General features: G+C 52.8%; 1 protein-coding gene across 1 annotated transcript in view; it reads right to left on the bottom strand.

The window, feature by feature from the left end:
* Positions 1 to 14,280, bottom strand: part of UNC5D (unc-5 netrin receptor D) — an 88,762-nt gene that overhangs the window by 17,413 nt on the left and 57,069 nt on the right. Inside the window, exons 8-9 of the mRNA XM_050982757.1 lie at positions 5,940 to 6,125; positions 2,367 to 2,744 (exon numbers count right to left, since the gene is read on the bottom strand). Of these exons, the coding sequence (XP_050838714.1) occupies positions 2,367 to 2,744; positions 5,940 to 6,125 (564 nt within the window). The remainder of the gene's footprint in view (positions 1 to 2,366; positions 2,745 to 5,939; positions 6,126 to 14,280) is intronic.

Raw genomic sequence — 14,280 nt, forward strand, 5'->3', positions numbered from 1 at the left:
AGGAGAGGGGGGATGAGTTTGGCACCTGCCACACGCTGCAGAGCCTTGGAGAGGCACCAACAAGATCACACTGGAATTTACAACTGCTTGGCACAGCTGATCTTACATAAAGGCAGCAGGAATTACATAAATTGCAAGTGGACCAAATACATATTTTAATAATCTAATTGATGGGACTATCATTACATAAAGTAGCTAAATATACAGGATGAGGGAATTCTTAATTCATGCCTGAACTTCGTGCCTCTGCAGTGTTCCTTCCTCAGCACAAAACCAGTCTGGGGAGAAATGAAAACATTCCCCACGTTGTGCATGCCTGGGCTGTCACTGTTATCAATCCTCTCCAAACACAAACCACGTTTTTTATGGTAACCTTTAAAGCTCCTGTTTTGTGGGACATGAAGGATAAAGCTCTAAATCATCCAGTTCAACCAGAGAGCAGCAGATAATCCTGGAGCCAGTGCTCAAACGAAAACAGAGCTGAATTTAAAGTGAATAAATATCACTGGAGTTGAAGGATGATAACTGGCTGGCAGTGTCTGGCTTTTTGTGCAGAGAAAATACCCAGGGTAAGGGCTGGGGTTTGGGGGATGCAAGAACAGCCCTGGGGTGCAGCTGCAGGGCTGTGACCCTGCCAGGCTCTGACCTGCTGCTCCACAAGCAGCCCTGCAGGTCTGAAACACGTCCCACAAAGGTGACAAAACTCAAAAAGCACACAAGGCAGAGGGAGCATGCCAGCCCCCAGCCTGGGACTGGGAATCTGGAGAGATTTTTACTCCAAGAAAGGGGAAAGGGACAGGCAGGAGACTGGTGGGCAGTGGGGCTGTCCCCAGGCCTGGCTGCTGTCCCTGTGTCCCCCCGTGGGGCTGGAGCTGCTGCTGGGATGAGAGCCCCTTCCCTAAGATCCAGCACCGACCCTTCCCGGGGAGCCTCTCCTCTGGAGCAGCATCCAAGCAAGGCACAGCTTTGATTAATGTGACTTTCATGCTGAAGACATCAAGAGAGGCAGTAATTTAAAACAGTTCAAACAGGCATAATGCCTCTTCAGTCCTCAGCTTCCTTCTGATCACTCGTGTCCTGTGTGGGCAACGTGCCCTACTTCCAAAATTTGCATTAACGGGGCCCCAACTTCTTCTATCCTGGAGAAAAAATTTAAATTTTAATTTTTTTTATTTTTAATTTAGTTATAAAACACTACATCAGGCAGCCTGAGCTCAAATTCCTCTACGTGCTTTGACGAGCAAGGAGCCACATGCACGGTGTGATTTCAGGGTTTGCCTCAGATACTTCAGGTTCCTCCCTGAAGGTTCCTCCCAGGTGTGTCAGTCACCTCTACCTTCCCTTCCCCTCCCAGCACTGTCTGTCAGTCCTGGCATTCCAGAAGGGATCCAGTGATTGGCAGATCCAAAGGATGCCCTCTGCCCCCGGGGGCACTCGGCCATCCAGGTGTCCTCTGTCCCTTGAGACCTCCCCTCCTGTCCCTGGCTGGTGGCTCCCTGCCCCTTCCCTGCCCTCTCCCCGGGGTTAAAAGGAGCAGCACCCACGGGCTCAGGAGTTCTGCTGGAGCTGGGGCTGGGTTCAGAGGCTGTGGGCCAGAACAAAGCTCTGGATCCAAACCCTCCAGCAGAACCGACTCCTTCCCTTCCCCATGGCCCTAAAGCTTCTCCACAGAGGGAAACCTGAGGAGCGGCCCCTGCACGGGAGGAAGCTCCATCCCAGCACCCCCAGAGCTCCTGCACGCCTGGACTTGTCCCCACGTGCCCAACTGCAGCCCCAGCCAGCCCAAAGTGTCTGTGGGGTGAAACACCACCCAGCCATGGCCAAAAGTGTCCCTGGGGTGAAACACCACCCAGCCATGGCCAAAAGTGTCCCTGGGGTGAAACACCACCCAGCCATGGCCAAAAGTGTCCCTGGGGTGAAACACCACACAGCCATGGCCAAAAGTGTCCCTGGGGTGAAACACCACACAGCCATGGCCAAAAGTGTCCCTGGGGTGAAACACCACCCAGCCATGGCCAAAAGTGTCTGTGGGGTGAAACACCACCCAGCCATGGCCAAAAGTGTCCCTGGGGTGAAACACCACCCAGCCATGGCCAAAAGTGTCCCTGGGGTGAAACACCACCCAGCCATGGCCAAAAGTGTCCCTGGGGTGAAACACCACCCAGCCATGGCCAAAAGTGTCCCTGGGGTGAAACACCACCCAGCCATGGCCAAAAGTGTCCCTGGGGTGAAACACCACCCAGCCATGGCCAAAAGTGTCCCTGGGGTGAAACACCTCAGTGCTGCTGTTTGGTTCAGCACCAAGGCCAGCGAAGCTCAGGCACCTCCTGCCCACAATCTCGTTGATTATTCCAACACCCACCCACCTGTGTTGGGGACCACCAAGCGGCCGCCCAGGTGTCCGAACAGGGCCGTGCTCCTCAGCTCGCTGCTGCTGGAGATGGAGGCCAGGTTCTGGATGAACATGGCTTTGTTCCTGGCCTGGAGGGTCCCAAAGGGCCTGGGGCTGCCGTGGGGGAAGGTGCCGGGGTGGGCCTTGCCGTGGTACTCGGCCCTCTCGGTGACACCCAGGGACACCATGAAGGAGCTCTGCACCTTGACCTTGATGTCAGCCAGGGGGTTGAACAGGGAGGACTCGGTCATCAGCTCCTTGTCCAGGGGGTCCTGCAGGCAGATGGGGCCGCTGTAGGTCCTGCTGACCGTCAGCTCGGGCTGCAGGGATGAGTTCAGGAGCAGGGAGTTACCTGTGGGGACAGAGCAGGGATGGAGCATGAGAGGAACAGGGATTTGTGTTCCCAACCCAGCTGTGGGGCTGCTGGGGGATAAAACCAGCACTGGGAGAGAAAAGGAACCATGGGAAGGATTCCACTGATTGGGGAATGGAAAAAGAGATTTGCTTTTACAGATAAACTTCAGGGTTGCTGAGAAATGAATTTAGACATTGAAAGATGAAAAAAACAGTGGGGAAACCCCCTAAATTCAGTAAGAATTAAAAATTAAAAGGGAGGGTTTTGCATTAGAGGGGAATCTTTAGGATCAGGTGTTCTGGGAAGTCTGAACCTCTCAAGTGCCTCAGAAATGGGGAAAAACCCCTAAATTCCGTAAGAATTAAAAATGAAAAGGGAGGGTTGTGCATTAGAGGGGAATCTTTGGGATCAGGTGTTCTGGGGAGTCTGAACCTCTCAAGTGCCTCAGAAATGGGGAAAGAGAGAAGGGAAATGTGGCTGGAAATTGGGATAAAAAGGGAGGCTGCATCCTCCAAACCTTGGAGAGACCCCAGGGGATGCCCCATGGCCTCTGCCTGGGTTGGAATAAAGCCAAAGGGCTCCTCTGTCTCCTGTTTGGGCACAAACCTCACATTTTCCTATCAGGGGGACACCTCAGCAACCCTCCCCTGTCCCCTCTGCCACCCTCCCCAATCTCTCAGAGCCCAAAATCCCCGTTTGATTTTGCAAACATGAAGTGTCAGACCTTGGCCCAGTTCCTCCCAGAGCTCCAGGCCACGTCAGAGAGCAGAGGAGCCGCTGCCAAGATCTGACACTCGGTGTTTGCCATGCCTCAGGCAGCTCCAGAGTGCAGGAATAACCCAAGGAGGAGAGGAGGAGCCTCCTCTGGTTTGGATTCAGTCCTTGTGTTTGCCCTTTGCCTCTCTGGTTGTTTTCTTTCCTTACATTAAACCCCACTGGGTGACAACATCTTCCTGCAGACCTTTTACCCAAACCCACAGCTTCAACCTGAGGGAAACTGGGCTGAAAGGGAGGTGGGACAAGAGTGATGCAGGGAAGGCACCACAGTTTTTAATTTTGAGGTGTTTTACCTCAGAAAATGCTCTGGAAAATGAGGGTGCATGGATTTAGGGAGACAACATCTTCCTGCAGACCTCTTACCCAAACCCACAGCTTCAGCCTGAGGGAAACTGGGCTGAAAGGGAGGTGGGACAAGAGTGATGCAGGGAAGGCACCACAGTTTTTAATTTTGAGGTGTTTTACCTCAGAAAATGCTCTGGAAAATGAGGGTGCATGGATTTAGGGAGACAACATCTTCCTGCAGACCTCTTACCCAAACCCACAGCTTCAGCCTGAGGGAAACTGGGCTGAAAGGGAGGTGGGACAAGAGTGATGCAGGGAAGGCACCACAGTTATTATTTTTTAGGTGTTTTACCTCAGAAAATGCTCTGGAAAATGAGGGTGCATGGATTTAGGGGCCTGAGTCCTCTGGCTGCGTGGTTTTGTGGTGAGGTCTTTTTCTTTGGTTGTTTAGTTGGGTATTTTCAGGGCCTCCAGAATGGAAGGTTTTAAGCTTTAAGCCAAGCAAACAATTCCCCAGACTCAAAACAAGATTCAGCCTGAACCACAAAGGAAAACGTTCTTGTTTGAGACACTCATTGAGATTTACAGAGCCCTAATTAAAGGTTTGGATTTAGAAATGGATGAATGAACTTCCTTCAAACGTCCTTGTCTGCCAAGCCCTTTTGCCAATTTCTTGCAAGTCATGCTTGGTGAGGAACGTCTCCAGGAAATAAAGAAACTGTAAAAACAACCCCACAAAACCCCCCCAAACAAACTCTGCAACATATTTCCCTTTTCTGAAGAGAGAACAGAGACATGGGGACACTTTCACACCCTGCCCACGCTCCCACCCACCCACAATCAGGCAGGTCTGAGGTAGAACGGCAGCACAGAATCAATAAACATCCTGCTTCCATCCCCCTTCTCTCCCTCCCTCCCCACCTTCCTGCTCAGAGGGAATAACATTCCTGGAAACCCCAGCGCTGCTTTTAGCAAAGGTTTTGTCCACATTTTATGGCTCTGGTGGTGTTTTCTGGAGCTTTAGGGGTGCAGTTTTACACACATTGATTTCCCTCAGTGCCTGTGCTGCAGCAGGTTACAAAACACTTCCAGCTGGGGGTCTGGGATTATCAGGAAAAGAATAATTCCTTTTATTGGAGTGAAGGAAAGCTCTGTAACTGAGAACAGGAGGAGCTCCAGCTGTGCTGCCCCAGCTTGCTCTGATTTGCTTGCTTGGCTTTAATTTGAGCTTTTCCTCAATCAGTGCTGGAGCTGGGGATTTTGGAAGGGACACGGGGATTTTGGAAAGGACACGGGGATTTTGGAAAGGACATGGGGATTTTGGCACTCCTAAATCATCTGGAGCATGGCCAAGGAGGATCCTGGGTTTGTGGGATAGAGCAGAACCAATTCCAGGTCCCTGTCCCTGTCCCTGGTTGCCCCAAACCCTGTCCCCAAACACAGGAGAGCCTGAGCAGTGCGAGCTGCTCTGATTTGGTTGCTTTGTTTTAATTTGAGCTTTTCCTCTATCAGTGCTGGAGCTGGGGATTTTGGAAAGGACATGGGGATTTTGGCACTCCTAAATCATCTGGAGCATGGCCAAGGAGGATCCTGGGTTTGTGGGATAGAGCAGAACCAATTCCAGGTCCCTGTCCCTGTCCCTGGTTGCCCCAAACCCTGTCCCCAAACACAGGAGAGCCTGAGCAGTGCGAGCTGCTCTGATTTGGTTGCTTTGTTTTAATTTGAGCTTTTCCTCTATCAGTGCTGGAGCTGGGGATTTTGGAAAGGACATGGGGATTTTGGCACTCCTAAATCATCTGGAGCATGGCCAAGGAGGATCCTGGGTTTGTGGGACAGAACAGAGCCAATTCCAGGTCCCTGTCCCACTCATCCCAGCTCCTGCTCCCCAGTGATCCCATCCTCCTTCCACGCCACCAGAGGGGATCAGAAGTCACCAGGGCAGTTTTCCCCTGGGTACCACCGCAGTTAAACTGCTTTATCTCGCTCTCAGGAGAGGGGGGATGTGTTTGGCACCTGCCACACGCTGCAGAGCCTTGGCGAGGCACCGACTCGACCAAACCCCCTCCCCAAACGCAGGCGAGCCTGAGCCGCGGGGGCTCTGCAGAGAAGAAAGGAAATCGCCGCACTAACCTTGTCTGACTGTTTTAAAATTAAAAGTCTGGAAGCCTCCCGTGAGTGCAGAGGAATCAATGACATCCACGCCGTACTCACTCTGACTGCGCCGGTACAGGGTCACCCCCAGCGCCAGCACGGCCACCGCCAGCACCGCCGCCGCCAGCCCCGAGTACAGGGCCACGTCCGCGCCGCGCTCCACGTCTGCGGAGAGAGCCGTGTCAGGGACGGGGACACCGGGGGACACGGGGGGACATATGTGGGGGACAAGAGCAGTGTCAGGGACGGGGACACGGGAGGACATGGGGGGACACGGGGGTGTGGGGGACAAGAGCCGTGTCAGGGACAGGGACACGGGGGGACACGGGGGCTGTGGGGGACAAGAGCCGTGTCAGGGACAGGGACACGGGGGGACACGGGGGCTGTGGGGGACAAGAGCCGTGTCAGGGACAGGGACACGGGGGGACACGGGGGGACACGGTGGGTGTGGGGGACAAGAGCAGTGTCAGGGACAGGGACACGGGGGGTGTGGGGGGTGTGGGGGGATGTGGGGGGACAAGAGCTGTGTCAGGGACAGGGACGTGGGACTTGGGGACGTGGGGGATGTGAGTACAAGAACTGTGTCAGGGACACAGGGGCACATGGGGACATGGGGGATGTGGGGACATGGGGGGACACAGAGGGACAAGAACTGCGTCAGGGACACAAGGGCATGGGGACATTGGGACACAGGGGAACATGGGGGATGTGAGGACGTAGGGGACATGGGGACATGGGGTATGTGGGGCAACAGGAGCTGTGTCAGGGACAGGGGACATGGGGATGTGGGTGGATTTGGGGGGATGTGGGGGGACAAGAGCTGTGTCAGGGACAGGGGACAAGGGGACACGGGGAACCAAAGTGGGGCTGGGCACAGGAGCAGGGGCAGCGCTGGACAACAAGAGCTGAGAGGGTGAGCGGAATTCCCGAAAGAGCATCCCAAAGTGGAGAGCCTGTTTGGGTTTGGGATGGGGTCACCCCAAAGTGGAGAGCCTGTCTGGGTTTGGGATGGGGTCACCCCAAAGTGGAGAGCCTGTCTGGGTTTGGGATGGGGTCACCCCAAAGTGGAGAGCCTGTCTGGGTTTGGGATTGGGGTCACCCCAAACTCGAGAGCCTGTCTGGGTTTGGGATGGGGTCACCCCAAAGTGGAGAGCCTGTCTGGGTTTGGGATGGGGTCACCCCAAACTCGAGAGCCTGTCTGGGTTTGGGATTGGGGTCACCCCAAACTCGAGAGCCTGTCTGGGTTTGGGATGGGGTCACCCCAAACTCGAGAGCCTGTTTGGGATGGGGAGGAGGAATTGACTGTGGCTGTGACCCCAAATGAACCCTGCAATATTCCATAAAAATCCCATCCTGCTCTCCTCCATCTGCTGGGATTTGGGCACCGTGGAATTCAATCCCTTGCCACGTCCCCTTGGAGGGTCCTTGGGGGGTTCCCTGAATTCCCAGCCCCAGGGTGGGGGGTGGGAGCTCAGAGCCCACCCTGGGCAGGGTCTGGGTCCTGCTGGGGGCTTCTCCTGCAGGGCAGAGCCCCAGGAACAGAACCTGGATTTGTTCATGGCCAACGAGAGCGACAAAAGCCAACAGGGAAATCCAGAGTGCTCCGTGTCAGTGACTGAACTGCACTGCACAGGAAAGGGTGCAAAGTTAAAATCAGCGTTTAATAAACAGCCAATTACAGGAATTAATTAATTACTGCTTGGGAGGAGGCTTCTGTTGTGCTTTTCTGCTGAAAGTCAGATCATTTCATTTTAGCTGAGTTTTGAAAACAAAGGTGAAGCTTCAGAGTGTGGAGATGAAAGGAAGGAGCAGCTCTGGGCAGCATTTCCTTGGCTCGACACTCCCTTACAAAAAATAAATGTTTGAAAGTGCCCCCAGCCCCAGCTGGATGTGCTGGGAAGGGGCTGGGCACCCACAGCCCCCTCCCAGCAGGGAAATGGCAGCACCAGCACCCCCAGTCCCCCAACCCTGCTCCAGGGGCTGGCACTCAATTTCAGCCGGGCACTCCAGTCAAAAGTAAAATCCAAGGTTTGGTTCAAACATCCTTGACAGAAAACATCCCTCTCATCCCCACTCTCCACCTGCTCCCAGCCACGAAATTCCAGCACCCACTCAACCCAAAAGAAATCCTGGATATCAGTTTTACCAGAACCACCCAACCAGGAAAACAATCCTGCAACAATTTCTGCTGTATTTTCAAGGAATCTGCGAATGGAAAACGGTTCTGCTTTTAACACATTCCCAACTCGCTGGGAAGGAAAAGGAAAAATCACAATATCTGCATGGAAACATCAGCTCTGGGGAGGAATCCACCCTCTGTGGCCTTCCTGAGCAAACTTGTAAGGTTACAAAACTCAACTTCCTAGAACAATCCCACTGCCACACAGTTCCACCAAATCAATCTCTAAAAGAGAAACTTTGGGGTTTTTTTTCCCTGAAACCCTTTTTTCCCTTTTTTTTTTCCATGGGATCCCCCCTTAAAAAAATGCTGTAAAGAGAATTTTAGGCTCATTTAGGGATTGCAGAGGGTGAGATCCTGGCTGACCATGGGACAAGGGGACAGGCCAGACAGAAAAAGCAAAGAAAAAGGGGTCACAAAGGCAAACTGGAGACGTCTCAGACGGAACCAGAACCACACCCAGCCCAGTCCAAGGCTCCACTCCCCCAGACCTGTTTGGTTCCCCAGCCCCAGGTGCAGAAAGGGAAGTACAGACAATAATTACATTTCTCTTTCTTCCCATTCCCTATTCCCAAGCTGCTTTGTTGTTACAGGGAATTAATTACGAGTTGATATTGTTGAGTTAATTTCTGTGGGTAATTAGAGCAAGGAATGAGGCAGGAGGAGGGAGGGGATGGATCTCCAGGAACAGTTTGGGTGTTTCCCTTCCCAGGGAGAGCTGGTGGGTTTTGCACCACGAAGAATCTGCAACTCTTCCCTTTGGATCATTGCTTTCAAAAAGGGAAGTGCTGGAAATGGGAATGATGAATGGTGGAGTCTGAGAGATGCAGAAATATCCTGGCAGGAAAAGCTCCAACCCCAGGAGAGCCAAGGGGAGGATCCCAGAGCTGATCTCCTGCCCCCCCTCCTCAGGTGCTCTGGCCCTAAACCCCCTCAGGTGCTTCAGCATCTCCTCCCTTTCCATGGATTCCCACGTCAGGCAATTCCCCTTTCCCACTTTCTCATGGCTTAAAGATGAGGGGGAGGGCACGAAATCCAAAAAAAAGGGAGAATTTGGACTCCAGCAAAACCATTCTGGGTAGAAGAATTTTCTTTTCATTGACTCTGAGGTATCTCCAGGGCTTGAATTGGAGCCTGGTCCATAAATTTGATGATTAAATCCTCCTGAGGGTCCTTCCCTGGAATGAGCTGGTGGTTGCCATGTTCCCAGAGCTGCCCCAGCGCCAGGAAAACCCTCCCAAAGCTCAGGGGAGCAGAGCTCAGAGGATCCTGCTCAGGGCTTAGCGGGGTTTTAAACGGCTTTGTGCTGAAAGGGCAAACCCAGAGTGGCTCAGAGTTCCTTGAATTATTCCCATGGAACACAACTCCACGAGGAAGGAGCCTTTCTTTTGGGATTTTGGTGTTTCTTTACAAACAACCACTGTTTTGGGTTTTTTTTTTAAGTAATTTTTACCTCTTCTGATCTTTTCTTTTGGAGAATTCCTTTTACAGGAGATTAGAAATGAAGGCAAGGAGGAAGGCGTGGGAAATCTGGGGGAGCAGGGTGAGGTTCTGCTTTTCTTTTTTCCCCAGAAGTGCAAAGCAACCAAACAAATTAGAAAAGCAAACATTTATAGTCCACCAATTACTCCTTAATGAGCTGTGTCCTCCCAGCCCAGGGGTGGGAGGGACCCTGGCAGGCCCCACAGATTTCCTCCCTTTCTGCTCCAGGATTTGTGTTTGTGGTAATTGCAGCCCATTTTTCACTCCACCTCCTGCCACTGTTACACAACATCCATTGGAAGCACATTTGATGGTAATGAAGTTTCTATTAACTATGATTAAGTTTCATAAAGCACCTGAAGATAATTTAAGACGTGCAGGAGCAGAAAGTGAAACATTTGCTTTGGTGCATTAGGAGAGGTAATTGATGAAATGATCTCATTTCCAAGGAGAGCTTGGCAGGAGCTGTGCAGGGCCCAGCTCCAGCAGGGAGAGGTCCCAGAGGTTCTTCCCAGCTTCTTCCCATCCCTCCCACAGCCCCAAGTCCTTCTCCTCCCTCTTGGAGCACAGGGATCACAAATCAGGGGCTCAGGGGAAGGGATCCTTCACTGGAGCAGGCTGTGCCTCCATCATCTTCATCCCTGGCTCTGATTTTGCATCCTGGAGCAGCTCCTGCTCCCTGAGCTCTGTGTCCCTGCCCTCCAGGGGCTTCTGCTGCTCACAGTCACCCCCAGGTGTGTCACAAAGTCTCCTTTCCCAGCCTGCTGGTGGAAGAAGGAGTCAGAGCTCTTCAGTTCTCTTCTCAAGGTTGTTTTTTCTGTGTTATCTAGAAAATTCTTTCTCTGAGGTCCATTCAGCAGGACAGACAGAAGGAGGGGTAAATAGCAGGGGTAGATTCCTGCTGATGTCCCACCCTGGCACAGCCTCAGGCCCTTTCCAGGGTAAATTCCTGCTGCTGTTCCCCCTGGCACAGCCTGAGGCCCTTTCCATTGGGAAATTCCTGCTGATGTCCCACCCTGGCACAGCTCGAGGCCCTTTCCATTGGGAATTTCCTGCTGATGTCCCATCCTGGCATAGCTCAGGGTGCTTCCCATGGGTAAATTCTTCCTGATGTCCCACCCTGGCAATGACCTACATCTCTTTCCATGAGGAAATTCCTGCTGATGTCCAACCCTGGCACAGCCTGAGGCCCTTTCCAGGGTAAATTCCTGCTGATGTCCAACCCTGGCACAGCCTCAGGCCCTTTCCAGCGTAAATTCCTGCTGATGTCTCCCCCTGGAACAGCTCAATGCCCTTTCCAGGGGTAAATTCTTCCTGATGTCCAACCCTGGCACAGCCTCAGGCCCTTTCCAGGGTGAAATTCCTCCTGATGTCCCCCCCGGCACAGCCTCAGGCCCTTTCCAGGGTAAATTCCTGCTGATGTCCCCCCCTGGAACAGCTCAATGCCCTTTCCAGGGGTAAATTCTTCCTGATGTCCCCCCCTGGCACAGCTCCAGGCTGTCCCCTCTCCTCCTGGCCCCTGTCCCCCTGCTCTCCTGCCCTGTTGGGGCTGGCAGAGCTGCAGGTGCAGGGCACAGCAGCCCTGAGGTGATGCCAGGCTCAGACACCCTCCAGGTGAGCCAGGAGGGAGCCCAGCAGGGCCAGAGCCAGCAGCAGGAACCCCAAACTCCTGCAGAAATCCCTTTTTTTGCTGATTCCAGAGGCTGATCCTGAGCTGGGCAAGCCCTGAGCCAGGGCTCCTGTCAGGAATTGCTGAGGGTGAGCTCTGCCCTGGCTCACTGAACTGGGATCAGAGCTGCTTCCAGCAGATGCTAAAGCCTCTCATGAAACCTCAGCTCCTCCTTAGCTCCTAAACCAACAACCCCAACAGCAGAGGAGATGAGGAAAATCATATTTACAAGAGAAAAAACAACAAAAAACAAGAACTTTGGGATTTTATTTCACGAGGAGGTTTTTTATCTGAGAGGGAGAGAGAGAGAAAGTTGCACTTAATAAATTTACATGGAGCATATCTATCTCCTATATTGCTTCTGTCTCACTCTATAAATGAAACATTTTCTCCTCGTTTGCTGACAATATGAATATTTTATGTTGTCCGTGTTTTTCTCTTCATCTTCTCTTTTTTTTCTTCCTTTTTTTATTTTTTCTCCCCCCTAAATCCCTATCAGTGAGTTCCTTTGCAGCAATTTCTCACTTGGTTAATTCAGGTTATTTGTTGGCTCTATTGGAAGCTGTTGTTTATTTACACCTCAGCAAGAAGGAAGTTCAATACCTTGCAGTGGATCATTGGCAATTCAGGTCAGAATTAATGATTCCTTTGTGTGTCTGATGTATGGAGAGCCTGGTGATGGGCACTTGAATTAGTTACAAGCTATAAAAATGCCCAGTTAATTCACATTTTGGTACCAAACACCACCATTAATGGCACTTCTGTGTGAGCACATGAGCACACACACCCATGTGCCCCCAGCAGATGGAAATATGGGATTAAAGGGGTTTTTTATAGGACTGCAGCTCTCAAAAATGAGCCTGCTCTGCCTCCCTCGTGCCAAGCACTTGAGTCACCATTCATAACCCAAAACCTGCCAAAGTAACCCCCAAAATTGGGAGACTCAGGTGGATTACGAGGCTCCTTCTCTTCATTTAAATGTTTGTGAGGATGCTCAGTTTAGAAACACCTAACCCAGAAGGTCACTGGATTTTTGGCTCCTCACCAACAACCTGGTGGGATGAGGTTTTAATTTGCTTTTGCAGGAAAATGAGGCACAAAAAGACCCAGAGAGGAGGGTGAGACTGGAGCCTGCAGTGGAGCAAACCCTTCCCTGCTGCTGGCAGGGGCTGCCTGCACCAAACTGCAAAGGGGAAAAGCCTTTCCCATGGAAATGGAGATTCCTGCATCCAGGAGCCTCCTGGCAACAGCAGCAGCGCTGCTGGGAAAGTGGAAAACAAAATGATTTGTGATTGTGCTGTGATTATTCGGGGTGCATTAGGAAAAACACGGTTGCAGGTCAGCCCTGGTGGCCCTGCTTGTTTGTTTTGGTTTCGGGCTCTGGGGGAGGAAATCAATAGGGTTTGAAGTTGGGAGAAATAGCTTTAAAGCAAACAGATAAAAGTGAAACAAAAAGCTCTCAAAAAAAGGAAAAAAACCAAAAAAACCCTCTTTTTTATTAAGCAAAGAGAAAGCTTTCACCTCTGCAGGAAAGAGAGAAATGCAGGCTGGCAAAGGATCCAGCTGGGAATGCTGGCAGGGAATAAACACTGGGAGAGCCGTGAGGTGCAGGGAGTGTCTGGGGCCAAGGCGACCTTTGCATCCCAGAAAATCCATCTGGAAACCTTTCATCCCTGCCAAACCCCACCTGAATCTTCCTCCTGCATCCACACAAGAGCTGCAAATTCCAGGAGGAATTCCCTGGAGGAGAAGCTCCTCCAGGTGCTCCTCAGCGAGGGCTGGACCGTGGGGATCCTCCTGGGGGTCCAAAGGGAGCTCTGGGATGTTCCCCTGTGGTGCCTCGGGGTCATTCCCCAACTCCCCAGTCAGGGATTGAATACAGAGCCCCAGAGCTGATCCATTCCCTGCCTGCAGATCCCAAGGATTGGGATGTTCCCAGCCAGCTCCAGCTCTTCCCTGTCTCCCTCCATCCTCCCCTCAGCTTAGCCCTCCTTTGTTACCCAAAGGAATCTTGGTGCTGGTTGTGCCTCCCAGAAGGAGCAAAGTGAACGAGTGGTGCCTGATAAAAAACCTCCAAGAGATTGGTTTGCTGTGGCTCAGGGCTGCATTTCCTGCACAATTCCCCACGGGATGGGAGGAGGAGCAGGAAAGGCACTGGGAGAGGAGCAGGGAGAAGGGATTTAAAACAAAAAATAGGTTAATTGCATCAATTCCTGTTAGCTGAGAAAGCAATTCCAACCCTAAAAACAAGGAGGACATAGGGACAGCCATGAAGGAGGGACAGGGTCACATCTGGAGGGACAGGTCACACCTGGAGGGATGGGGTCACACCTGGAAGGGCAGGGTCACACCTGGAGGGATAGGGTCACATCTGGAGGGACAGGGTCACACCTGGAGGGATGGGATCACACCTGGAGGGACAGAGTCACACCTGGAGGAACAGGGTCACACCTGGAGAGAGGGGTCACACCTGGAGGGATGGGGTCACACCTGGAGGGACAGGGTCACACCTGGGGTGGAAGGAGCAGGAGACACAGAGCACTCCAGCCCAGCTGGCCCCACAGGTAAATGCAGCACCTGGAGCAGAGCCTGGGGCTGCTGGGCGGGGCTTGGAGCCCCCTGGGCAGGGGGAGGTGTCCATGGAAGGTGTCTCCATGGAGTAGAGTGGGACTGCAGGGCTTTAGAACCACTCCAGGATCCCGGGGCTGCAGGGAAAGGAGGGAAGGAGCTTGTGTGAGCCCCAAGGGCCCGGCAGGGCAGAGCTGAGCCAGCTCCCTCCATGCCAGAGCCTCCCTGGCACAGTTCTGTCCCTGTCCTGTGCCCCAGGCGTGGGGCAGGGACAGAGCCTGTCCCTGTTCTGTGCCCTCCAGGCTGCCACAGGACCCCACAGGGTGGGGGAAAGGAGGGAATTTGGGGCAGGACAGGAGCATTTCCCACTGGAAGTGTTCCTGCAGGCAGGGACTGAGTGGGGCCACCTGGAACTGGCCCTG

This window comes from Serinus canaria, chromosome 22, assembly GCF_022539315.1.
Source record: "Serinus canaria isolate serCan28SL12 chromosome 22, serCan2020, whole genome shotgun sequence".
NCBI classification, from domain to species: Eukaryota; Metazoa; Chordata; class Aves; order Passeriformes; family Fringillidae; genus Serinus; species Serinus canaria.